The sequence below is a fragment of the Ranitomeya imitator genome, chromosome 7 (assembly GCF_032444005.1).
Source record: "Ranitomeya imitator isolate aRanImi1 chromosome 7, aRanImi1.pri, whole genome shotgun sequence".
In the NCBI taxonomy this organism is placed as follows: Eukaryota; Metazoa; Chordata; class Amphibia; order Anura; family Dendrobatidae; genus Ranitomeya; species Ranitomeya imitator.
The window spans coordinates 92,012,416-92,039,202 of NC_091288.1; the positions used below are offsets into that span (position 1 = coordinate 92,012,416).

The 26,787-nt window shown below is 45.2% G+C and overlaps 1 protein-coding gene across 1 annotated transcript in view; it reads left to right on the top strand.

The window, feature by feature from the left end:
- ICOS (inducible T cell costimulator) overlaps positions 1-26,787 on the top strand; it is a 76,066-nt gene that overhangs the window by 21,660 nt on the left and 27,619 nt on the right. Inside the window, exon 4 of the mRNA XM_069735377.1 lies at positions 24,679-24,784. Coding sequence (XP_069591478.1) covers positions 24,679-24,783 — 105 coding nt within the window. The 3' untranslated portion in view covers position 24,784. The remainder of the gene's footprint in view (positions 1-24,678; positions 24,785-26,787) is intronic.

A 26,787-nucleotide genomic window follows, 5' to 3' on the forward strand; every position in this document is an offset into this window, starting at 1 on the left:
GCTCGGAAGCGAAGGAGCGCCATTTGACTTTTCAATGCAAAATTGACTGGAATCGAGATGGGACACAATGTTGCGTTTGGAGAGCCCCTGATGGGCCTAAACATTGAAACCCCCCACAAGTGACACCATTTTAGAAAGTAGACCCCCTAAGAAACTTATCTAGAGGTGTGGTGAGTAGGGTTGAGAGAAACGGGTCGGTCATTTTCATAAGTCGCCGACTTTTGGCAAAGTCGGGTTTCATGAAACCCGACCCGATCCCTGTGTGGGGTCGTCCATGCGGTACGCGACTTTTGCGCCAAAGTCGCGTTTCAATGACGCGAAAAGCGCCATTTCTCAGCCAATGAAGGTGGACGCAGAGTGTGGGCAGCATGATGACATAGGTCTCAGTCCCCACCATCTTAGAGAAGGGCATTGCAGTGATTGGCTTGCTTTCTGCAGCGTCACAGGGGCTACATTTTTTTTCCCTCAGCGCTGTAGCTCATTGGGCTGCCCTAGAAGGCTCCCTGATAGCTGCATTGCTGTTTGTACACCGCTGTGCAAACCAACTGCTTTTTTCAAAGCACAAATCCTGTTGTTCCTTCCTTTCTGCACAGCTTTCTTGTTTGTTTGTCCACACTGTTGACTTTTTTTGTGCAGCAGTCCACTCCTTGTTATTGCTGGCTGCCATACATTGCTGAGATTACTGCAGGGAGATAGTAATTGTAGTACAGTCCCTTTTTTTTTTGTTTCGTTATATCTCTTCAAGCCACTTTCTGCCACAGAAAATAGACTCTAATACAGTGGCCCAGATTTAATCACTAGTCTCCCTGAAGAAAAAAAAAGGGTGCAGATTAAAATTGGCAAATCTGTATCAGTGGCAGTCCTGTGTGTGGCATCTGTGTCTCATTTTCTGGCACAGAAAACATACAGTCTAACAGTGGGCCTGATTTCTTGCCAATTCTCCCAGAAATAAAAATAGTGGGAGATTAACCCCTTTCTGACATCGGACGTACTATCCCGTCCATGTGGGGTGGGCCCCTATGACCATGGACGGGATAGTACGTCCAGCGCGATCGGCGGCGCTCACGGGGGGAGCGCCGCCGATCGCGGCCGGGTGTCAGCTGCCTATCGCAGCTGACATCCGGCACTATGTGCCAGGAGCGGTCACGGACCGCCCCCGGCACATTAACCCCCGGCACACCGCGATCAAAGATGATCGCGATGTGCCGGCGGTACAGGGAAGCTTCCCGCAGGGAGGGGGCTCCCTGCGGGCTTCCCTGAGCCCCCCGCAGCATTGCGATGTGATCGCGTTGCTGCGAGGGTCTCACCTCCCTCCCTGCTCCCTCCAGCCCCGGATCCAAGATGGCCGCGGATCCGGGTCCTGCAGGGAGGGAGGTGGCTTCACAGAGCCTGCTCAGAGCAGGCACTGTGAAGGCTGCAGCACTGTAAGTAAGATCAGTGATCTGACAGAGTGCTGGGCAAACTGTCAGATCACTGATCTGTGATGTCCCCCCCTGGGACAAAGTAAAAAAGTAAAAAAAAAAAAATTTCAAATGTGTAAAAAAAAAAAAAAAAAAAATTCCAAAATAATGAAAAAAAAAAAAATATTATTCCCATAAATACATTTCTTTATCTAAATAAAAAAAATAAAAATAAAAGTACACATATTTAGTATCGCCGCGTCCGTAACGGCCCGACCTATAAAACTGGCCCACTAGTTAACCCATTCAGTAAACACCGTAAGAAAAAAAAAAAAAAAACGAGGCAAAAAAACAACGCTTTATTATCATACCGCCGAACAAAACGTGGAATAACACGCGATCAAAAAGACAGATATAAATAACCATGGTACCGCTGAAAACGTCATCTTGTCCCGCAAAAAACGAGCCGCCATACAGCATCATCAGCAAAAAATTAAAAAAGTTATAGTCCTGAGAATAAAGCGATGCCAAAATAATTATTTTTTCTATAAAATAGTTTTTATCGTATAAAAGCGCCAAAACATAAAAAAATGATATAAATGAGGTGTCGCTGTAATCGTACTGACCCGAAGAATAAAGCTGCTTTATCAATTTTACCAAACGCGGAACGGTATAAACGCCTCCCCCAAAAGAAATTCATGAATAGCTGGTTTTTGGTCATTCTGCCTCACAAAAATCGGAATAAAAAGCGATCAAAAAATGTCACGTGCCCGAAAATGTTACCAATAAAAACGTCAACTCGTCCTGCAAAAAACTAGACCTCACATGACTCTGTGCACCAAAATATAGAAAAATTATAGCTCTCAAAATGTGGTAACGCAAAAAATATTTTTTGCAATAAAAAGCGTCTTTCAGTGTGTGACGGCTGCCAATCATAAAAATCCGCTAAAAAACCCGCTATAAAAGTAAATCAAACCCCCCTTCATCACCCCCTTAGTTAGGGAAAAATTAAAAAAATGTATTTATTTCCATTTTCCCATTAGGGCTAGGGTTAGAGTTAGGGCTAGGGTTAGGGCTAGGGTTAGGGCTAGGGCTAGGGCTAGGGTTAGGGCTAGGGTTAGGGTTAGGGTTAGGGCTAGGGCTAGGGTTAGGGTTAGGGCTAGGGTTAGGGCTAGGGTTAGGGTTAGGGCTAGGGTTAGGGTTAGGGCTAGGGCTAGGGTTAGGGCTAGGGTTAGGGTTAGGGCTAGGGTTAGGGCTAGGGTTAGGGCTAGCGTTAGGATTAGGGTTAGGGCTAGGGTTAGGGCTAGGGCTACAGTTTGGGTTGGGGCAAAAGTTACAGTAAGGGTTTAGATTACATTTACGGTTGGGAATAGGGTTGGGATTAGGGTTAGGGGTGTGTCAGGGTTAGAGGTGTGGTTAGGGTTACTGTTGGGATTAGGGTTAGGGATGTGTTTGGATTAGGGTTTCAGTTATAATTGTGGGGTTTCCACTGTTTAGGCACATCAGGGGCTCTCCAAACGCGACATGGCGTCCGATCTCAATTCCAGCCAATTCTGCGTTGAAAAAGTAAAACAGTGCTTCTTCCCTTCCGAGCCCTCCCGTGTGCCCAAACAGGGGTTTACCCCAACATATGTGGTATCAGCGTACTCAGGACAAATAGGACAACAACTTTCGGGGTCCAATTTCTCCTGTTACCCTTGGGAAAATACAAAACTTGGGGCTAAAACATATTTTTTGTGGGAAAAAAAAAGATTTTTTATTTTCATGGCTTTGCGTTATAAACTGTAGTGAAACACTTGGGGGTTCAAAGTTCTCACAACACATCTAGATTAGTTCCCTGGGGGGTCTAGTTTCCAATATGGGGTCACTTGTGGGGGGTTTCTACTGTTTAGGTACATTAGGGGTTCTGCAAACGCAATGTGACGTCTGCAGACCATTCCATCTAAGTCTGCATTCCAAATGGCGCTCCTTCCCTTCCGAGCTCTGCCATGCGCTCAAACGGTGGTTTCCCCCAACATACGGGGTATCAGCGTACTCAGGACAAATTGGACAACAACTTTTGGGGTCGAATTTCTCCTGTTACCCTCGGGAAAATACAAAACTGGGGGCTAAAAAATTATTTTTGTGGGAAAAAATTTTTGTTTTATTTTTACGGCTCTCCATTATAAACTTCTGTGAAGCCCTTGGTGGGTCAAAGCGCTCAGCACACATCTAGATAAGTTCCTAAGGGGGTCTACTTTCCAAAATGGTGTCACTTGTGGGGGGTTTCTACTGTTTAGGTACATTAGGGGCTCTGCAAATGCAATGTGACACCTGCAGACCATTCCATCTAAGTCTGCATTCAAATGGCACTCCTTCCCTTCTGAGCCCTCCCATGTGCCCAAACAGTGGTTCCCCCCACATATGGTGTATCATCGCACTCAGGACAAATTGGGCAACAAATTTTGGGGTCCAATTTCTCCTGTTACCCTCAGGAAAATACAAAACTGGGGCTAAAAAAATAATTTTTGTGGGAAAAAAATTTTGTTTTATTTTTACGGCTCTGCATTATAAACTTCTGTGAAGCACTTGGTGGGTCAAAGTGCTCACCACACCTCTAGATAAGTTCCTTAGGGGGTCTATTTTCCAAAATGGTGTCATTTGTGGGGGGTTTCAATGTTTAGGCACATCAGTGGCTCTTCAAACGCAACATGGCGTCCCATCTCAATTCCTGTCAATTTTGCTTTGAAAAGTCAAACGGCGCTCCTTCCCTTTCGAGCTCTCCCATCCGCCCAAACAGTGGTTTACCCCCACATATGGGCTATCAGCGTACTCAGGACAAATTGTACAACAACTTTTGGGGTCCAATTTCTTCTCTTACCCTTGGGAAAATAAAAAATTGGGGGCAAAAAGATAATTTTTGTGAAAAAATATGATTTTTTATTTTTACGGTTCTACATTATAAACTTCTGTGAAGCACTTGGTGGGTCAAAGTGCTCACCACACCTCTAGATAAGTTCCTTAGGGGGTCTACTTTCCAAAATGGTGTCACTTGTGGGGGTTTCAATGTTTAGCCACATCAGGGGCTCTCCAAACGAAACATGGCGTCCCATCTCAATTCCAGTCAATTTTGCATTGAAAAGTCAAATGGCACTCCTTCGCTTCCGAGCTCTGCCATGCGCCCAAACAGTGGTTTACCCCCACATGTGGGGTATTGGCATACTCAGGACAAATTGTACAACAATGTTTGGGGTCCATTTTCTCCTGTTACCCTTGGTAAAATAAAACAAATTGGAGCTGAATTAAATTTTTTGTGAAAAAAAGTTAAATGTTCATTTTTATTTAAACATTCAAAAAATTCCTGTGAAGCACCAGAAGGGTTAATAAACTTCTTGAATATGGTTTTGAGCACCTTGAGGGGTGTAGTTTTTAGAATGGTGTCACACTTGGGTATTTTCTATCATATAGACCCCTCATAATGACTTCAAATGAGATGTGGTCCCTAAAATAAAATGGTGTTGTAGAAATGAGAAATTGCTGGTCAACTTTTAACCCTTATAACTCCCTAACAAAAAAAAATTTTGGTTCCAAAATTGTGCTGATGTAAAGTAGACATGTGGGAAATGTTACTTATGTCACACAAAATACTTAATATCTCTGTGATTTAATTGCATAAAAATTCAAAGTTGGAAAATTGCGAAATTTTCATAATTTTCGCCAAATTTCCGTTTTTTTCACAAATAAACGCAGGTACTATCAAAGAATTTTTACCATTGTCATGAAGTACAATATGTCACGAGAAAACAATGTCAGAATCACCAGGATCCATTGAAGCGTTCCAGAGTTATAACCTCATAAAGGGACAGTGGTCAGAATTGTAAAAATTGGCCCGGTCATTAACGTGCAAACCACCCTTGGGGGTAAAGGGGTTAAGATTGGCATTTCTGCTTCAGTGCCACTCCAGTGTGTGCCACCTGTCTCAAATTGTGTGCCACATTAAACCCAGTGTGTAATACTGGGTCAGATTTCTTTTCAATTCTCCCTTAAAAAAAAAATTGTGGGAGATTAAGATTGGCATTTCCGCTTCAGTGCCACTCCTGTGTGTGCGCCACCTGTCTCAAATTTTGTGCCACAGAACATATACTGTATGAGAGTGGGCCACATTTATTCAATATTCTCCCAGAAAAAATAAAAAGGGGGAGATTTGAATTGTTAGTGTCTGCATCTGCGTCAGTCCTGGCATATCTGTCTGCCACTGAAGGTGTGTACTGTTATACATTGGGCCTGATTTTCCCTGCAGTCTGACCCACCTATAAAGGGATATATAAATCCAACAGAAGTTTGAGTTCACCTTGTAACTGGTTTTACAGTAGCAAATACAGTTAGTTTGCTCACGTTTTCCAAACAATGAGGAAGTCTGGTGGAAGAGGTCGTGGCCGTGGGCGGTCATTGCCAGCCGGTAATGATGGTAGTGGTGGTGGAGCATCAGATGGTCGTGGGAAAAGCAATATAGCACCTAAGTCTCGAGTTGTTGAGCCAGGTTCGTCGCCTGGCTACACAAGGCCTCGAACGCTCCCTTTTCTGGGAGTAGGAAAACCGCTTTTAAAGCCGGAGCACCAAGAACAAGTTTTGGCTTTCCTTGCTGGCTCAGCCTCTAGCTCTTTCGCCTCCTCTTCTGAAACTGCTAAATGTAAAAGCAGCGCGTCAGTAGTGGATGTTCACGGTCAGGGACAAGTCGCTTCCTTGTCTTCTTCACCAAGTACAACAGAGAAGGATGCGTCAGGCGACACAACGGGTTACTCCATGGAGCTCTTTACACATACAGTTCCTGGGTTAGAAAGTGAAACAGTTAACAGGCCATGCCCATTACAAGTTGAATCGGACATGGAGTGCACAGATGCACAGCCACAGCCAGATTACTATGCTGTTCTTTTGACTCAGACCACAACATTGCCCTCGCGGTGTACTGATCCAGAAGCAGACCCTGATGAGACTATGGTGCCCCGTCACGAACGCTATACCACCGGCTTACACGGTGACACAGACGAAGTTGCACACGAGATAGAAGAGGAGGTCATAGATGACCCAGTTGTTGACCCCGTTTGGCAGCCATTGGGGAACAGGGTGCAGGCGGCAGTAGCTCAGAAGCGGAGTAGGAGGAACCGCAGACGGCATCAACATCGCAACAGGTTATATCTGCCACGCCCGTATCTGGCCAAAAATGCGTTGCATAACCAGTTGTAGGACAGCGTGGACATACGTTTAAAGAAGCTCAGTCTGCAATGCCTGAAAAGGTATCCAATAGTAGAAAGAGTGCAGTCTGGCATTTTTTTAAACAACATCCAAATGATCAGCGCAAAGTCATCTGTCAAAAATGTTCAACTACCTTAAGCAGAGGTCAGAATCTTAAAAGTCTAAATACAAGTTGCATGCGTAGACATTTAACCACCATGCATTTGCAAGCCTGGACTAACTACCAAACGTCCCTTAAGGTTGTAGCACCCTCGGCCAATGAAGCTAGTCAGCAACGCTACTGTTATGATCTGGTGGCCTTGGAGCAGCATGAGACGTACTCTGGAGAAGGTGGTCCTTGTACTGACCGCAAACCCTGAACCTAGCAGCGCAACTAAAAGTAGCCGTGGGGGGTACCTAACGCTCCCTAGACCCCTCAACACAGCCTAAGATCTAACTACCCCTAAAGACAGAAACAGGAAACCTATCTTGCCTCAGAGAAAATCCCCAAAGGATAGATAGCCCCCCACAAATATTGACTGTGAGAGGAGAGGGAAATAACATACGTAGATATGAAATCAGATTTTAGCATAGGAGGCCATACTAGCTAAAAAGAAAGAATAGAACAGAGTACTATGCGGTCAGTATAAAAACACTAGAAAATATCCACCACAGAAAATATGAATCACCACATCTGACTAAAGACATGGGGGGTATATCTGCATCTCCAGAGAAATAGCTAGGCTGCAAAAAATCCTTCACAGACCAAGCTGGGCAAGACAAAAACATGAAAATGCACAGAGCTATAAGGTCCACTGCAGGTGGACAGCAAAAACAAAGCCAGGACTTATCTTTGTAGAAAAACACAGCAAACTGGAGAGACCAGCAGGGAAGTGAATCCTTCAAGAACAATGGACAACTGGCACTGACTAAAGGATCCAGCAAAGCTATATACCCCAGCCAGTTTTGCAATTAGTAGATACACCTGTCCACTCCTGCGGTCCAGGCACAACTGCATTACCCTCTACAACCACCGGAGGGAGCCCAAAAGCTGAATTCACAACAGTACCCCCCCTTGAGCAGGGGTCACCGAACCCTCACAAGAGCCCCCAGGCTGATCAGGATGAGCCCGATGAAAGGCACGAACCAAATCAACGGCATGGACATCAGAGGCAGAAACCCAAGAATTATCCTCCTGGCCATAACCCTTCCACTTGAAAAGGTATTGAAGCTTCCGCCTCGAAAAACGGGAATCCAAAATCTTCTCAACAACATATTCCAACTCCCCATCGACCAATACAGGGGCCGGAGGATCAACAGAGGTAACAACGGGCTCCACATATTTCCGCAACAAAGATCTATGGAAGACATTATGAATAGCAAACGAGGCCGGAAGCGCCAGGCGAAAGGACACCGGATTAATAATCTCAGAAATCCTATAAGGACCAATAAATTGAGGCTTAAACTTAGGGGAAGAAACCTTCATAGGAACATGACAGGAAGATAACCAAACCAGATCACCAACCCGAAGTCGGGAACCTACACACCGACGACGGTTAGCAAAACGCTGAGCCTCCTCCTGAGACAGCACCAAATTGTCCACCACACAAGCCCAAATCTGCTGCAACCTGTCGACCACAGAATCCACACCAGGAAGGTCAGAAGGCTCAACCTGCCCAGAAGAAAAACGAGGATGAAAACCAAAGTTACAAAAAAAAGGCGAAACCAAAGTAGCCGAACTAGCCCGATTATTAAGGGCAAACTCTGCCAATGGCAAAAAAGCCACCCAATCATCCTGATCAGCAGACACAAAGCATCTCAAATAGGTCTCCAAGGTCTGATTAGTTCGCTCAGTCTGGCCATTTGTCTGAGGATGAAATGCAGAGGAAAAAGACAAATCAATGCCCAGCTTGGCACAAAAGGCCCGCCAAAACCTGGAAACAAACTGGGAACCTCTGTCGGACACAATATTCTCCGGAATACCATGCAAACGGACCACATGCTGAAAAAACAACGGAACCAAATCAGAAGAAGAAGGCAATTTAGGCAAAGGCACCAAATGAACCATCTTAGAAAATCGGTCACAAACAACCCAGATAACCGACATTCTTTGGGAAACAGGAAGATCGGAAATAAAATCCATAGAAATATGCGTCCAAGGTCTCTCAGGGACCGGCAATGGCAAAAGCAACCCACTAGCGCGGGAACAGCAAGGCTTAGCCCGCGCACAAATCCCACAGGACTGCACAAAACAACGCATATCCCGTGACAAAGAAGGCCACCAAAAGGACCTACCAACCAAATCTCTGGTACCAAAAATCCCAGGATGGCCAGCCAACACAGAACAATGAACCTCAGAAATCACTTTACTAGTCCATCTATCAGGAACAAAAAGTTTCCCCACAGGACAACGGTCAGGCTTATCAGCCTGAAATTCCTGAACAACCCGTCGCTAATCAGGGGAGATGGCAGAAAGAATCACCCCTTCCTTCAAAATGCCGACCGGCTCAAGAACCCCAGGGGAATCAGGAAAAAAACTCCTAGAGAGTGCATCCGCCTTAACATTCTTAGTACCAGGAATGTACGAGACCACAAAATCAAAACGGGAGAAAAACAGGGACCATCGAGCCTGTCTAGGGTTCAGCCGTTTGGCAGACTCGAGGTAAATCAGATTCTTATGATCGGTCAGGACCACAATATGGTGCTTGGCCCCCTCAAGCCAGTGTCGCCACTCCTCAAAATGCCCACTTCATAGCCAACAACTCCCGATTGCCGACATCATAATTGCGTTCCGCAGGCGAAAACTTCCGAGAAAAGAAGGCACACGGTTTCATCAAGGAACCATCAGAATTCCTCTGAGACAAAATGGCCCCCGCCCCAATCTCAGACGCGTCAACCTCAACCTGAAATGGAAGAGAAACATCTGGCTGACGCAACACAGGGGCAGAAGTAAATCAGCGTTTAAGCTCCTGAAAGGCAGAAACAGCCGCAGGGGACCAATTCGTCACATCAGCGCCTTTCTTGGTCAAATCGGTTAGAGGTTTAACCACACTGGAGAAGTTGGCAATGAAACGACGATAAAAATTAGCAAAGCCCAAAAATTTCTGAAGGCTCTTCACAGATGTGGGCTGAATCCAATCATGAATGGCCTGAACCTTAACTGGATCCATTTCTATAGATGAGGGAGAAAAAATGAAACCCAAAAAAAGAAACCTTCTGCACTCCAAAGAGGCACTTTGACCCCTTCACAAACAAAGCATTATTACGGAGGATCTGAAATACCATCCTGACCTGTTTCACATGAGACTCCCAATCATTGGAAAAAATCAAAATATCATCCAAATATACAACCATGAATTTATCAAGATAACTCCGAAAGATATCATGCATGAAGGATTGGAACACAGATGGGGCATTAGAGAGTCCGAATGGCATCACAAGGTATTCAAAATGGCCTTCGGGCGTATTAAATGCAGTTTTCCAATCATCACCCTGCTTGATACGAATAAGATTATATGCCCCTCGAAGGTCAATCTTAGTAAACCAGCTAGCCTCCTTAATCCTAGCAAACAAATCAGTAAGCAAAGGCAAGGGGTATTGAAATTTAACCGTGATCTTATTCAAGAGGCGATAATCAATACAGGGAGCCATCCTTCTTGGCAACAAAAAAGAACCCCGCTCCCAACGGTGAAGAAGATGGCCGAATATGCCCTTTCTCCAAAGACTCCTTAATATAGCTCTGCATGGCGGTATGTTCAGGCACAGACAGGTTGAAAAGTCGTCCCTTAGGGAACTTACAACCTGGAATCAAATCAATAGCACAATCACAGTTCCTGTGCGGTGGAAGGGAACTGGATTTGGGCTCATCGAATACATCCTGGAAGTCAGACAAAAACTCAGGAACTTCAGAAGAGGGGGGAGAGGACATTGACATCAAAGGAACCTGATCATGAACCCCCTGACAACCCCAACTAGTCACAGACATGGATTTCCAATCTAACACCGGATTATGTAGCTGCAACCATGGAAAACCCAGCACAATATCATCATGCAAATTATGCAACACCAGAAAACGACAATCTTCCTGATGGGCTGGCGCCATGTGCATGGTCAGATGTGTCCAAAACTGAGGTTTATTTTTAGCCAACGGTGTAGCATCAATGCCCCTCAAAGGAATAGGGTTCTGCAAAGGCTGCAAGGGGAAACCACAACGTCTGGCAAATTCTAAGTCCATTAAGTTCAGAGCGGCGCCTGAATCCACAAATGCCATGACAGAAAATGATGATAATGAGCAGATCAAGGTCACAGATAACAGAAATTTAGGTTGTACAGTACTGTTGGTAACAGAACTAGCGATTCTCTTTGTACGCTTAGGGCAATCAGAAATAACATGAGCAGAATCGCCGCAGTAAAAACACAACCTATTCTGATGCCTGAATCTTTGACGTTCAGCTCTAGACAAAATCCTATCACACTGCATAGGCTCAGGGCTCCGCTCAGAGGACAACGCCACAGTGTGCACAATTCTGCGCTCACGCAAGCGCCGATCAATCTGAATGGCCAGAGACATAGAATCACTCAGACCAGCAGGCGTGGGGAACCCCACCATAACATCTTTAACGGATTCAGAAAGACCCTTTCTGAAAATTGCCGCCAAGGCATCCTCATTCCATTAAGTCAGTACAGACCATTTTCTAAATTTCTGGTAATACAATTCTGCCGCTTCTTGACCTTGACACAGGGCTAACAAGATTTTCCCAGCCTGATCCACAGAATTAGGCTCATCATACAACAACCCCAATGCCTGAAAGAACGAATCAACATTAAGCAAAGCAGGATTGCCAGATTCCAGGGAAAATGCCCAATCCTGTGGGTCACCACGCAGTAGAGATATGATGATTTTAACCTGCTGAATAGGATCACCAGAAGACCGAGGTCTTAATGCAAAAAACAGTTTACAGTTATTTTTGAAACTCAAAAATTTGGATCTGTCACCAAAGAATAAATCAGGAGTGGGAATCTTAGGCTCTAAGGCAGGAGTCTGAACAATGAAATCTGGAATACCCTGTACCCTAGCAGCAAGCTGATCCACCCGAGAAACTAACTCCTGAACATTCATGTTAATACTAGACTCCGTAGCCACCCAGAGGTAAAGAGGGAGGAACAGACCAAACAGGCTAAGGAAAAAAAATGGCTCAAAATCTTTCCACCTTCTTCTGAGATGCAATTAACTCATTGTGGGCCAGTTGTACTGTTAGAGAGGAAAATAACATACGTAGATATGAAATCAGATTTTAGCATAGGAGGCCATACTAGCTAAAAAAAAAGAATAGAACAGAGTACTATGCGGTCAGTATAAAAACACTAGAAAATATCCACCACAGAAAATACGAATCACCACATCTGACTAAAGACATGGGGGGTATATCTGCATCTCCAGAGAAATAGTTAGGCTGCAAAAAATCCTTCACAGACCAAGCTGGGCAAGACAAAAACATGAAAATGCACAGAACTATAAGGTCCACTGCAGGTGGACAGCAAAAACAAAGCCAGGACTTATCTTTGTAGAAAAACACAGCAAACTGGAGAGACCAGCAGGGAAGTGAATCCTTCAAGAACAATGGACAACTGGCACTGACTAAAGGATCCAGCAAAGCTATATACCCCAGTCAGTTTTGCAATTAGTAGATACACCTGTCCACTCCTGCGGTCCAGGCACAACTGCATTACCCTCTACAACCACCGGAGGGAGCCCAAAAGCTGAATTCACAACACGCTACATCCCTTCCCTCACTGTAAGCCCACCATTTCAGCACCGCCTGCAGCAAATGTGCAGATTTCGTCGCCAGGCCAAAGCTGTCAGGGAATCACCAGTTTCGTAGTAGGAAACACTGCATGTAGGGCACCGGCAAGAATACCATCTCCAACCCTCTCTTAGTCTGCCATGTCCACCGGCACCCCCGCTAGTTCCACGATCTGCAGCTCTCCAGTCCAGCTCACCCTACATGAGACTCTCGTTAGGAAAAGGAAGTACTCATCCTCGCATCCGCGTACACAGGGTTTCAACGCCCATATTGCTATACTAATCTCATTAGAGATGATGCCCTACCGGTTAGTTGAAAGCAAAGCTTTCAAAGCCCTGATGGACTACGCTGAACCACGCTACGAGCTACCCAGTCGACACTTCTTTTCGAGAAAAGCCATCCCAGCCCTCCACCAGCATGTAAAAGACCGCATCGTCCATGCACTCAGGCAATCTGTGAGTACAAAGGTGCACCTGACAACAGATGCATGGACCAGTAGGCATGGCCAGGGACGTTACGTGTCCATCACGGCTCACTGGGTTAATGTGGTGAATGCAGGGTCCACAGGGGACAGCAATATTGGGACAGTTCTGCCTAGCCCACGGTCTAGGAAACAGTTGGCTGTAGGCGTTGGCCCCCCCTCCTCCTCCTCCTCGTCCTCCAGCAGAAGCGAGAGCTCATCCACAGACCGCAGTCGCACGAGCACTCCATCCGCAGCTGCCACTGTTGCACACGAGGTGTGCCATTATGGGACACCTAGTGGCAAGCGTCAGCAGGCTGTATTGGCAATGAAGTGTTTGGGTGACAACAGACACACCGCGGAAGTTCTGTCCGAGTTCTTGCAGAAAGAAACTCAGTCATGGCTGGGCACTGTACATCTTGAGGCAGGCAAGGTAGTGAGTAATAACGGAAGGAATTTTATGGCTGCCATAGCCCTTTCACAACTGAAACACCTTCCTTGCCTGGCTCACACCTTAAACCTGGTGGTGCAGTGCTTCCTGAAAAGTTATCCAGGGTTACCCGACCTGCTCCTCCAAGTGCGCAGACTTTGCTCGCTTATCTGCCGTTCGCCCGTGCACTCCAGCCGTATGCAGAACCATCAGCGGTCTTTGAACCTTCCCCAGCATTGCCTAATCATCAACGTTGCAACAAGGTGGAACTCCACACTGCACATGCTTCAGAGACTGTGCGAACAGAGGCGTGCTGTTATGTATTTGTGGGAGGATACACATACACGGGCGGGCAGTTGGATGGCAGACATGGAGTTGCCAGGTGTGCAGTGGTCGAAGCTACAAGACCTGTGTCAAGTCCATCAGTGTTTTGAGGAATGCACACGGCTGGTTAGTGCAGACAACGCCATAATAAGCATGAGCATCCCCCTAATGCGTCTGCTGATGCAAAGTTTGACGCACATAAAGGAGCAGGCGTCTGCAGCCGAGGAGGAGGGAAGCCTTGATGACAGTCAGCCATTGTCTGGTCAGGGCAATCTACAGGACGAGGTAGCAGGCGAAGAGGAGGAGGACAAGGGGGATGATGGGGATGAGTATTTTTTGAATGAGGAAGCTTCTCCGGGGCCAATAGCAACTGGTGGCGTTGCAAGGCCGGGTTCTGTTTTTTTTAGGGAGACAAGTGACATAGATTTGCCTGAAACTGCCCCTCAACCCAGCACAACCACAGATTTGACAACTGGAACTTTGGCCCACATGGCGGATTATGCCTTACGTATCCTCAAAAGGGACCCACGCATTATTAAAATGATGAGCGATGATGATTACTGGTTGGCCTGCCTTTTTGATCCTCGCTATAAAGGCAAATTGCAAAATATCATGCCACATGAGAACCTCGAACAAATATTAGCAACCAAACAAGCAACTCTTGTAGACTGTTTGATTCAGGCATTCCCAGCACACAGCACCGGTGATGGTTCTCACGCGAGCTGCAGGGGGCAACAGGGCAGAGGTGTTAGAGTTGCACAAATCAGAAGTGGCGTTGGACAGAGGGGTTTTCTGACCAGGTTGTGGAGTGATTTCGCAATGACCGCAGACAGGACAGGTACTGCAGCATCAATTCAGAGTGACAGGAGACAACATTTGTCCAGCATGGTTACTAACTATTTTTCATCCCTTATCGATGTTCTCCCTCAACTGTCATTCCCATTTGATTACTGGGCATCCAAAATAGACACCTGGCCTGAATTGGCAGAATATGCATTGCAGGAGCTTGCTTGCCCAGCAGCTAGTGTGCTATCAGAAAGAGTATTCAGTGCTGCTGGTTCAATATTGACCGAAAAAAGGACTCATCTGGCTACCCAAAATGTTGATGATCTAACCTTCATTAAAATGAACCACTCATGGATTTTGAATTATTTTGCCCCACCTTTCCCGGCTGACACCTAGCTTTCCTATAAAAAGGTCTTGCTTGTGGACTCGTCTTACTGACTGTTCCTATCTCTTAATTAGCAGCAGCTGTTTGTCCAGCATACAACATGTTGACACCTCCCTAAATGGGCTAACTCCCCCCAAGGGGCCGTGGTCGCGCCACTTGGCGCAAGCACCCGTGAGAGCGCCATTTGTCTGAAGAGGTGGGTGTGCCCGCTTTTGGTCGACGGCACTGCAACTGGGTCCCTCATAGTACAATAAAGTGTCTCTGGCGGTGGTGGTGCGCACCCAACGTCAGATACACCGTTGTAACATGAGGGGCCCTTGGCCTGTACCGCCGGCCACAAGAGAGTTCCCCCCAGCTCAAACAGTGCTCTACCACTTGCAAAATTATCTCTCACAGCTCCACCAATGTTTAGTCTATGCGCTGACATCCTCCAATGCCTGGCACTGACAATACCAATTTGTTGACATGTATGATGCTAGTTAAAATAGTCAGGGTCAGTGTCCTATATTGACACCAGTAAATACTTAGCACCAAATCACTATGTTTGAAACTCAGCAGAGGAGCCCACCCCTGTACCTAAGTATGCCACCCTTTTGTTTTTTGTTTTTGTTGTTTTGCGAGACAGTAACATTTAATTATTTTTGGGGAGTACTAACTGTGTCAGACACTCCTTCCAATCGTCCTCCGCTGACCACACCAATGCTGCCTGTGTACCTCTGCAAGATATTTCAAACAGCTTTGAGCCTAATTTTTTTTATTTTAGGCCTACTAAGTCTGTCTGCGGTTCCTCCTTCCAATTGTCCTCCACTGACCACACCAATGCTGCCTGTGTACCTCTGCAAGATAATTCAAACAGCTTTGAGCCTAATTTTTTTATTTTAGGCCTACTAAGTCTGTCTGCGGTCCCTCCTTCCAATTGTCCTCCGCTGACCACACCAATGCTGCCTGTGTAATCCTGCAAGACAAGATAATTCAAACAGCTTTGAGCCCAATTTTTTTTTTAATTTTAGGCCTACTAAGTCTGTCTGCGGTCCCTCCTTCCATTTGTCCTCCGCTGAGCACACCAATGCCGACCGTGTATCCATATAACTTTTTGTCATCCTGCAGTGAGCCAACTTTGTGGTGTAAGGCCTACTAGCCGTGTCTGTCTGCGCCACTTAATACAGCTGTCCTCCTCAAAAAATATTACCAAAAATGGCGGATTTTCAGCTTGTCAGAATTATAAAACTGCATTGGGGCCACAAGTTTCGTCGTGGTCTACAAACTGAGTCTTCCGCTCCAAGGTGTTCTCTCTGTTGCCTCTCCCTCGCTTCTAGCTTGAAGCTCTTGTTAAGTAGTTGTTGAAACAACACTGCATTAGGCCTACAAGTTTGGTCTGGGTTGTAGAGATGGTGTCTGCCGCTCCAAGGTGTTCTCCTGGTTGCCTTTCCTGAGCTTCAATCTTCAGGCTCGTCTTAAATAGTTTTGTAATCGAACAACTGCAGTGGGGCTACTAGTTTGTTTGGGGCCTACTAAGATTGTCTGTCGCTCCAAGGTGTTCTCCTGGTTTACTTTCCTGAGCTTCAATCTTCAGGCTCGTCTTAAATAGTTTTTTAATCGAACAACTGCAGTGGGGCTACTAGTTTGGTTGGGGCCTACTAAGATTGTCTGTCACTCCAACGTGTTCTCCTGGTTTACTTTCCTGAGCTTCAATCTTCAGGCTCGTCTTAAATAGTTTTTTAATCGAACAACTGCAGTGGGGCTATTAGTTTGGTTGGGGCCTACTAAGATTGTCTGTCGCTCCAAGGTATTCTCCTGATTTACTTTCCTGAGCTTCAATCTTCAGGCTCGTCTTAATTAGTTTTTTAATCGAACAACTGCAGTGGGGCTAATAGTTTGGTTGGGGCCAACTAACAGTGTCTGTCGCTCCAAGGTGTTCTCCTGGTTTACTTTCCTAAGCTTCAATCTTCAGGCTCGTCTTAAATAGTTTTTTAATCGAACTGCAGTGGGGCTACTAGTTTGGTTGGGGCCTACTAAGATTGTCTGTCGCTCCAAGGTGTTCTACTGGTTTACTTTCCTGAGCTTCAATCTTCAGGCTCGTCTTAAATAGTTTTTTAATCGAACAACTGCAGTGGGGCTACTAGTTTGGTTGGGGCCTACTAAGATTGTCTGTCGCTCCAAGGTGTTCTCCTGATTTACTTTCCTGAGCTTCAATCTTCAGGCTCGTCTTAATTAGTTTTTTAATTGAACAACTGCAGTGGGGCTACTAGTTTGGTTGGGGCCTACTAACAGTGTCTGTCGCTCCAAGGTGTTCTCCTGGTTTACTTTCCTGAGCTTCAATCTTCAGGCTCGTCTTAAATAGTTTTTTAATCGAACAACTGCAGTGGGGCTACTAGTTTGGTTGGGGCCTACTAAGATTGTCTGCCGCTCCAAGGTGTTCTCCAGGTTGCCTCTCCATAGCTTCAATCTTCATGCTCTTGTTAAGTAGTTGTTGAAACAACACTGCATTAGGCCTACAAGTTGGGTCTGGGTTGTAGAGACGGTGTCTGCCGCTCCAAGGTGTTCTCCAGGTTGCCTCTCCATAGCTTCAATCTTCATGCTCTTGTTAAGTAGTTGTTGAAACAACACTGCATTAGGCCTACAAGTTGGGTCTGGGTTGTAGAGACGGTGTCTGCCGCTCCAAGGTGTTCTCCAGGTTGCCTCTCCATAGCTTCAATCTTCATGCTCTTGTTAAGTAGTTGTTGAAACAACACTGCATTAGGCCTACAAGTTGGGTCTGGGTTGTAGAGACGGTGTCTGCTGCTCAATGGTGTTCTCCAGGTTGCCTCTCAATAGCTTCAATCTTCATGCTCTTGTTAAGTAGTTGTTGAAACAACACTGCATCAGGCCTACAAGTTGGGTCTGGGTTGTAGAGAGGGTGTCTGCCGCTCCAAGGTGTTCTCCAGGTTGCCTCTCCATAGCTTCAATCTTCATGCTCTTGTTAAGTAGTTGTTGAAACAACACTGCATTAGGCCTACAAGGTGGGTCTGGGTTCCACAAACGGTGTCTTCCGCTGCAAGGTGTTCTCCAGGTTGCCTCTCCATAGCTTCAATCTTCATGCTCTTGTTAAGTAGTTGTTGAAACAACACTGCATTAGGCCTACAAGTTGGGTCTGGGTTGTAGAGACGGTGTCTGCCGCTCCAAGGTGTTCTCCATGTTGCCTCTCAATAGCTTCAATCATCATGCTCTTGTTAAGTAGTTGTTGAAACAACACTGCATTAGGCCTACAAGTTGGGTCTGGGTTGTAGAGACGGTGTCTGCCGCTCCAAGGTGTTCGCCAGGTTGCCTCTCCATAGCTTCAATCTTCATGCTCTTGTTAAGTAGTTGTTGAAACAAAACTGCATTAGGCCTACAAGTTGGGTCTGGGTTGTAGAGACGGTGTCTGCCGCTCCAAGGTGTTCTCCAGGTTGCCTCTCCATAGCTTCAATCTTCATGCTCTTGTTAAGTAGTTGTTGAAACAACACTGCATTTGGCCTACAAGTTGGGTCTGGGTTGTAGAGACGGTGTCTGCCGCTCCAAGGTGTTCTCCAGGTTGCCTCTCCATAGCTTCAATCTTCATGCTCTTGTTAAGTAGTTGTTGAAACAACACTGCATTAGGCCTACAAGTTGGGTCTTGGTTCTACAAACTGTGTCTTCCGCTCCAAGGTGTTCTCCAGGTTGCCTTTCCCTAGCTTCTATCTTCAGGCTCTCGTTAAATTGCTTTTAATATAACACTGCATTTGGCCTACTTGTTTTGTTGGCCCTACTAACGGTGTCTGCCGCTCCTTGATGTTCTCCTCCACTGAACAAACCAGTGCCGCCTGTTTACTTCTGTTACCAATTTTGAACTGCATTTAGCCTACTTACTGATTTGGGCCTACTCACTGTGTCAGCCTCTCATTACAGTTGTCCTCCACAGAACAAAGCAATGCCCCCTGGTTAGTCCTGTTACCAATTTTGAACTGCATTTAGCCCACTTTATTCTTTGGGCCTATATCTGTGTTTCTTCCTCATCCTGCCCATTGCCCAGCCAGTGATAGATGAGTCTGCTGGTACATTGACCCATAACGCAACATTCCCCGTGCATGCTACACAGCAAGATTGTGACCCTGCTGAAAGTCAGGTTCCCCTTCCCGCATACCATACCACCTTACACGGGGACAAAGAGGAAGGTGCAGATGAAAGTGCAGGTTCCTTCATCAGGTGGGGGGAGGAATACTCGTTGGCGACGTCACTGGCACAGGGCCCCTCATAGTACGCAAAAGTGTCGCTACCAGTGGGAGGCACCCCCGCCGTGCAAACACACCGCCATACTTTGAGTGGCCCTGTGCCAGTGCCAATGCCAACGAGTGGGCCCCCCTGCTTGCTCAGGATCACAGCACTTGCAAAGTTGAAATACTTACCTCTCCCTGCTCCACTGCCGTGACGTGGTCCAGATTTCCTGGGCCCACTAAATACTTGAACCAGCCCTACCCCCCACAACTTTAGCCAAATGACCCCCAATTTCCAATGCCTTACTATTATTATAAGGTAAATTAAGATTGACAAGCTTCAGTAACAGGAATGGATGTTTTTGCCATTAAAATGGGCACTGTAGGTGTTTTCCTGGCCTCCACTCACTGCCGACTATGCTCCCCCATTGACTTGCATTGGGTTTCGTGTTTCGGTCGATCCCCGACTTTTCGCGATAATCGGCTGTTTGGGCGCATGGGAGAGCTCGGAAGGGAAGGAGCGCCGTTTGACTTTTCAATGCAAAATTGACAGGATTTGAGATGGGAAGCCATGTTGCGTTTGGAGAGCCAATGATGTGCCTAAACATTGAAACCCCCCACAGATGACACCATTTTGGAAAGTAGACTCCCTAAGGAACTTATCTAGAGGTGTGGTGAGCACTTTGACCCACCAAGTGCTTCACAGAAGTTTATAATGCAGAACCGTAAAAATAAAAAAATCATATTTTTAAACAAAAATTATTTTTCGCCCCCAATTTTTTATTTTCCCAAGGGGAAGAGAAGAAATTGGACCCCAAAAGTTGTTGTACAATTTGTCCTGAGTACGATGATACCCCATATGTGGGGGTAAACCACTGTTTGGGCGCATGGGAGAGCTCGGAAGGGAAGGAGCGCCGTTTGACTTTTCAATGCAAAATTGACAGGAATTGAGATGGGACGCCATGTTGCGTTTGGAGAGCCACTGATGTGCCTAAACATTGAAACCCCCCACAAGTGACACCATTTTGGAAAGTAGACCCCCTAAGGAACTTATCTAGATGTGTTTGAGTGCTTTGACCCACCAAGGGCTTCACAGAAGTTTATAATGCAGAGCCGTAAAAATAAAACAAAAATTTTTTCCCACAAAAATAATTTTTTTAGCCCCCAGTTTTGTATTTTCTCGAGGGTAACAGGAGAAATCGGACCCCAAAATTTGTTGCCCAATTTGTCCTGAGTGCGATGATACATCATATGTGTGGGGGAACCACTGTTTGGGCGCATGGGAGGGCTCGGAAGGGAAGGAGCGCCATTTGGAATGCAGACTTAGATGGAATGGTCTGCAGGTGTCACATTGCGTTTGCAGAGCCCCTAATGTACCTAAACAGTGGAAACCCCCACAAGTGACACCATTTTGGAAAGTAGACCCCCGAAGGAACTTATCTAGATGTGTGGTGAGCGCTTTGGCCCACCAAGGGCTTCACAGAAGTTAATAATGCAGAGCCGTAAAAATAAAACAAAAATTTTTTCCCACAAAAATTATTTTTTAGCCTTTCCGAGGGTAATTTTTATGCGCTAAACGCTCTCTCTTTTTCATATTTCTAGTGCAGTAATGCAGTTCAAATTTTGTATTTCAAGTTTGCATGTTCTAGCGCTGCAGTGTGCTGCCTTATTTACTTAACTATATACGAGTTGGCGACTCTAGGTTCAGCACCTGTTCACACTTAGTTTATGTTTGGATGTGCCGGTCAGGTTTTTGAAATGTATTCTTTAGCCTTCTGATCGTGCACTCCGCCTCCTAGCCACAGGTGTTTTAATTACAGCAGGTCCAATACCCCTCCACAGAGAGAGAGAATTTTAGTCTAGGAAGAGGTTTCACATGTACCCATTCAGATGGAGACATTTATTCTCAGCGAGGTAAGGCAAGTGTAGGACCTTGTATAAGAGAGATGCTGTAAAGGGGCTACCAGGTACACATAAAATTGGCCATTTTTATGCGCTAAACGCTCTCATTTTTCATATTTCTAGTGCAGTAATGCAGTTCAAACTTCGTATTTCAAGTTTGCATGTTCTAGCGCTGCAGTGTGCTGCCTTATTTACTTAACTATATACGAGTTGGCGACTCTAGGTTCAGCACCTGTTCACACTTAGTCTATGTTTGGATGTGCCGGTCAGGTTTTTGAAATGTATCCATTTGGAATGCAGACTTAGATGGAATGGTCTGCAGTTGTCACATTGCGTTTGCAGAGCCCCTAATGTACCTAAACAGTAGAAACACCCACAAGTGACACCATTTTGTAAACTAGACCCCCTAAGGAACTCATCTAGATGTCTTGTGAGAGCTTTGAACCCCCAAGTGTTTCACTACAGTTTGTAACGCAGAGCCGTGAAAAAAAAAAAAAACTTTCCCCCAAAAATTATTTTTTAGCCCCCAATTTTGTATTTTCCCGAAGGTAAGAGGAGAAATTCGACCCCAAAAGTTGTTGTCCAATTTGTCCTGAGTACGCTGATACCCCATATGTGGGGGGGAACCACCATTTGGGCGCATGGGAGGGCTTGGAAGGGAAGGAGTGCCATTTGGAATGCAGACTTAGATGGAATGGTCTGCAGGCATCACATTGCGTTTGCAGAGCCCCTAATGTACCTAAACAGTAGAAACCCCCCACAAGTGACCCCATATTGGAAACTAGACCCCCCAGGGAACTTATCTCGATGTGTTGTGAGAACTTTGAACCCCCAAGTGTTTCACTACAGTTTATAACGCAGAGCCGTGAAAATAAAAAATCTTTTTTTTCCAACAAAAATTATTTTTTAGCCCCCAGTTTTGTATTTTCCCAAGGGTAACAGGAGAAATTGGACCCCGAAAGTTGTTGTCCTATTTGTCCTGAGTACGCTGATACTGCATATGTTGGGGTAAACCCCTGTTTGGGCACACGGGAGAGCTCGGAAGGGAAGAAGCACTGTTTTACTTTTTTAATGCAGAATTGGCTGGAATTGAGATCGGACGCCATGTCGCGTTTGGAGAGACCCTGATGTGCCTAAACAGTGGAAACCCCCCAATTATAACTGAAACCCTAATCCAAACACACCCCTAACCCTAATCCCAACAGTAACCCTAACCACACCTCTAACCCTGACACACCCCTAACCCTAATCCCAACCCTATTCCCAACTGTAAATGTAATCTAAACCCTAACCCTAACTTTAGCCCCAACCCTAACCCTAACTTTAGCCCCAACCCTAAGTGTAGCCTTAACCCTAGCCCCAACCCTAACCCTAAACCTAACCCTAGCCCTAACCCTAGCCTTAACCTTAGCCCTAGCACTAATCCTAGCGCTAGCCCTAACCCTAGCCCTAACCCTAGCCCTAACCCTAGCCCTAACCCTAACCCTAGCCCTAACCCTAACCCTAACCCTAACCCTAGCCCTAATGGGAAAATGGAAATAAATACAGTTTTTTAAAATTTTCCCTAACTAAGGGGGTGATGAAGGGGGCTTTGATTTACTTTTATAGCGGGTTTTTTAGCGGATATTTATGATTGGCAGCTGTCACACACTGAAAGACGCTTTTTATTGCAAAAAATATTTTTTGCGTTACCACATTTTGAGAGCTATAATTTTTCCATATTTTGGTCCACAGAGTCATGTGAGGTCTTGTTTTTTGCGGGACGAGTTGACGTTTTTAATGGTAACATTTTCGGGCACGTGACATATTTTGATCGCTTTTTATTCCGTTTTTTGTGAGGCAGAATGACCAAAAACCAGCTATTCATGAATTTCTTTTGGGGGAGGCGTTTATACCGTTCTGCGTTTGGTAAAATTGATAAAGCAGTTTTATTCTTCGGGTCAGTATGATTACAGCGATACCTCATTTATATCATTTTTTATGTTTTGGCGTTTTTATACGATAAAAACTATTTTATAGAAAAAATAATTATTTTTGCATCGCTTTATTCTCAGGACTATAACTTTTTTATTTTTTTGCTGATGATGCTGTATGGTGGTTCGTTCTTTGCGGGACAAGATGACGTTTTCAGCGGTACCATGGTTATTTGTATCAGCCCTAGGCAGCTTTCAACCTTTTATGCCAGCAGATGTCAGTGCCTGGGGCCACTGGAGAATCCTCGTGTTCTCCGTTGGGCCAGACTGACCCTGTACCAGGATGGTCCAAATAATCCAAATTGCTTAAAAAAGCTTTAGGGATATCCAACACACCTTGTGGATTGGGTTAAATTATATATGCAAATTGCCTCTTCTGAGAAAAAGAGGACTTAACTCTATAGCGCCACCTATATCATGATCGTGATCATGATATCATGATTAAGGGTGCTTGTTCACCAGAAACGCGTTGATATCGCATTTTATTCCTTGTTGCTGCTGATGTTTTATCCTCCACTGAACATGATTTGAAGTGAATAAAGAAAGTTTTTTTCACTACCTCGTTGAGCTGGATTCCTCATCTTTTTCTCGATTCCTCCACGCCCTGACACAGCGGTTCCGTGCTCCGAGTTTCTAAGGATGCCGATCATGGTGAGCTGGACTTTGTTTTACGTTGTAATTTCACAATGCATCTCTGGGAACAGAAGCTGGCGGCAGCCGCGCGCGCATCAGGACAGCTTCGCTAGACGCCGGAGGGTGAGTATATAACTATTTTTTATTTTAATTATTTTTTTTAACAGGGATATGGTGCCCACACTGCTGTATACTACGTGGGCTGTGTTATATACTGCATGAGCTGTGCTATAAATTACGTGGGCTGTGTTGTATACTGCATGGCTGTTATATACTACGTGGGCAGTGTTATATACTATGTGGGCAGTGTTATATACTATGTGGGCAGTGTTATACACTACGTAGGCAGTGTTATATACTGCGTGGGCTGTGTTATATACTGCGTGGGCTGTGTTATATACTGCGTGGGCTGTGTTATATACTGCATGGCCACTGTTATATACTGCGTGGCCACTGTTATATACTCTGTGGCCTGTGTTATATACTGCGTGGCCTGTGTTATATACTGTGTGGCCTGTTATATACTGTGTGGGCTGTGTTATATACTGCGTGGCTGTGTTATATACTGCGTGGGCTGTGCTATATATTACGTGGGCTGTGTTATATACTGCGTGGGCTGTGCTATATACTGCATGGGCTGTGTTATATACTGCGTGTGCTGTGTTATATACTGCGCGTGCTGTGTTATATACTGTGTGGGCTGTGTAATATACTGCATGGGCTGTGTTATATACTGCGTGGGCTTTGCTATATATTACGTGGGCTGTGTTATATACTGCATGAGATGTGTTATATACTGCGTGGCCTGTGTTATATACTGCGTGGCCGCTATATACTACGTGGCTCCTATATACTACGTGGTCTGTGCTATATACTATGTGGCTGCTATATACATACATACATGCATACATACATACATACATATTCTAGAATACCCGATGCATTAGAATCGGGCCAGCATGTAGTGCAATATAATGAGGTTGCTCATCTCTAGTCCCTACTAAATGCAAACCCCATAAAATGGAAAGTAGAAGAGGCAGGATATGCATCACCAACAAATGCAATGTAAAATCTTAAATCATGTGTCATTTATTTGCTCACTATTCTCAGTAGGGGTGTGTGAGCAGTTTCTGGTTTTAATAATAATCACTGTTTTTGACAGCAATGCAAAGAATGTCATGCTAGAAACATGGAGCTGACAAAGGAGCAAAACAGCGAATACATGCACATGGCTTCTGTCCCTCTTGCAAAATGTCAGGTGCACTAAGGTATGATAAACTTCTACTAGCATTTTATCATTAAGTATGTTTAAAGCAACTCTTAACACTGGCACTAAAAATTGACAATATATGTGTGTCATGTATAGTTACCCAACCCTTCATTTCCCCACTGTGTGTTAGGTGCTTATTGGATAAAGCATATGTAAGGAGATGAACATGCTACCCACATTCCCACTTGAAGAAACGTGTATTGTTTCAATGTATTTAGATGTGCAATGTGTTTAGTGACATGCTTTGTTAGTGTTAGAGCTGTACTCTGCCCAGCAACATTCAGTTAGTAGGGGAAAACAGTGCTAAAAGTTGGGACTGGCCCAGATTGGGAGGGGCTAAAGTGAATGGACAGACACTGCTTCCTGTTAGAAAGTCGGTTTTGAGCCTAGCTTGAAGCTAGAGCAGACTTTTGACCTGATTACTAAGCAGAGTTGCATAACGTGGGTGTCCTTGGCATGATTAGAGACTGAGGCATGGGATCATGAAGTGCTGTCAGGAGTCATTGCTCGGCTCCAGCTGAAACACCCCAACTCGCTTACTGTAATCTCTGGGGATTTTAACCGACCTAAAATTTCTACTGCCTTACCTAAATTCTATCAATTTGTTAAATGTACAACACGTGACAAAATTACGTTGGACTTACTCTATGCGAATGTCAAGAATGCTTATTCATCGTCTACACTGCCGCCCTTGGGGAAGTCTGATCACAATCTTATACTATTGTCACCAGTCTACCAACCTGTTGTTAGAAAACAGCCTGCTATGATTAAATCAGTTAGAATGTGGAGTCCAACAAATGAACAGGCTTTGCAGGATTGCTTTCATCTTACAGACTGGGATGTGTTGCTTGGGACAATGGACGAGTATACAAATGTTAATGAAGTGGTTGGTAGAGTGACTGACTACATTAACTTCTGCACTGATATGTTGGTGCCGACTAAAAAGATTAGGTGTTTTGCAAACAACAAGCCATGGATAACAAAGGAATTGAAGCATTTGCTCAACAGGAAAAAAAAGGCATTTAAACTAGGTGACAAAGAGGAAATTAAAATGATACAGCATGAATTGAAGCATAAAATAAAGGAGGCCCAGGAAGCCTTCAGAATTAAACTTGAAAAGAAACTGTCCCACAATAATACCAGGGAGGTTTGGTCAGGAATGAAATTACTGACTGGGCTTAAGCTGAGGCCTGAAAATGATCCAGGAACAATGGACAAGGCTAATGAGATGAATGAGTATTTCAATAGATTTAGCAGTACATGTGTACTGCCAACTGATAGTGGATGGGAATTGGGTGCAAATTCTGCAACATCGATATTGAAGGATGAGCAGACTAAATTTAGAGTATCCGAAAATGATGTGAGGAGGCAGTTTAAGTCACTTAACATTGGTAAAGCAGCAGGACCAGATGGACTCAGCTCACATGTCCTTAAAGTTTGTGCAGACCAGCTGTGTACTGTCTTTACACGCCTATTTAATGGAAGTATACAAACACAGAGGGTACCAGTGTTATGGAAAACTTCCTGTCTGGTGCCGGTACCCAAGACTTCTTCTCCTGCAACCCTAAATGACTATCGTCCTGTAGCCTTAACATCTCACGCTATGAAGGCCTTGGAAAGATTAGTGCTTGCTCACTTAAGACCGAGGGTTAACGCTTTTATCGATCCCCTTCAGTTTGCCTACCGACATAGATTGGGGGTGGATGATGCTATCCTTTCCCTGTTACATAGGGTACATTCATTTCTGGAGACTGACGGTACCATGGTGCGAGCGATGTTCTTCGATTTCTCGAGTGCATTTAACTCCCTGCAGCCACTTTTACTACACAAAAAGATGACTGATATGAAGGTGGAGGAGGGGATGAGAAATTGGATAACTGACTACCTATCAGATCGGCCACAGTTGGTACAGATGGGAGCAGTGGTGTCAAGCAGATTACTGAGTAGTGTAGATGCCCCCCAGGGAACGGTGCTTGCGCCCTTTCTATTCACACTGTATAC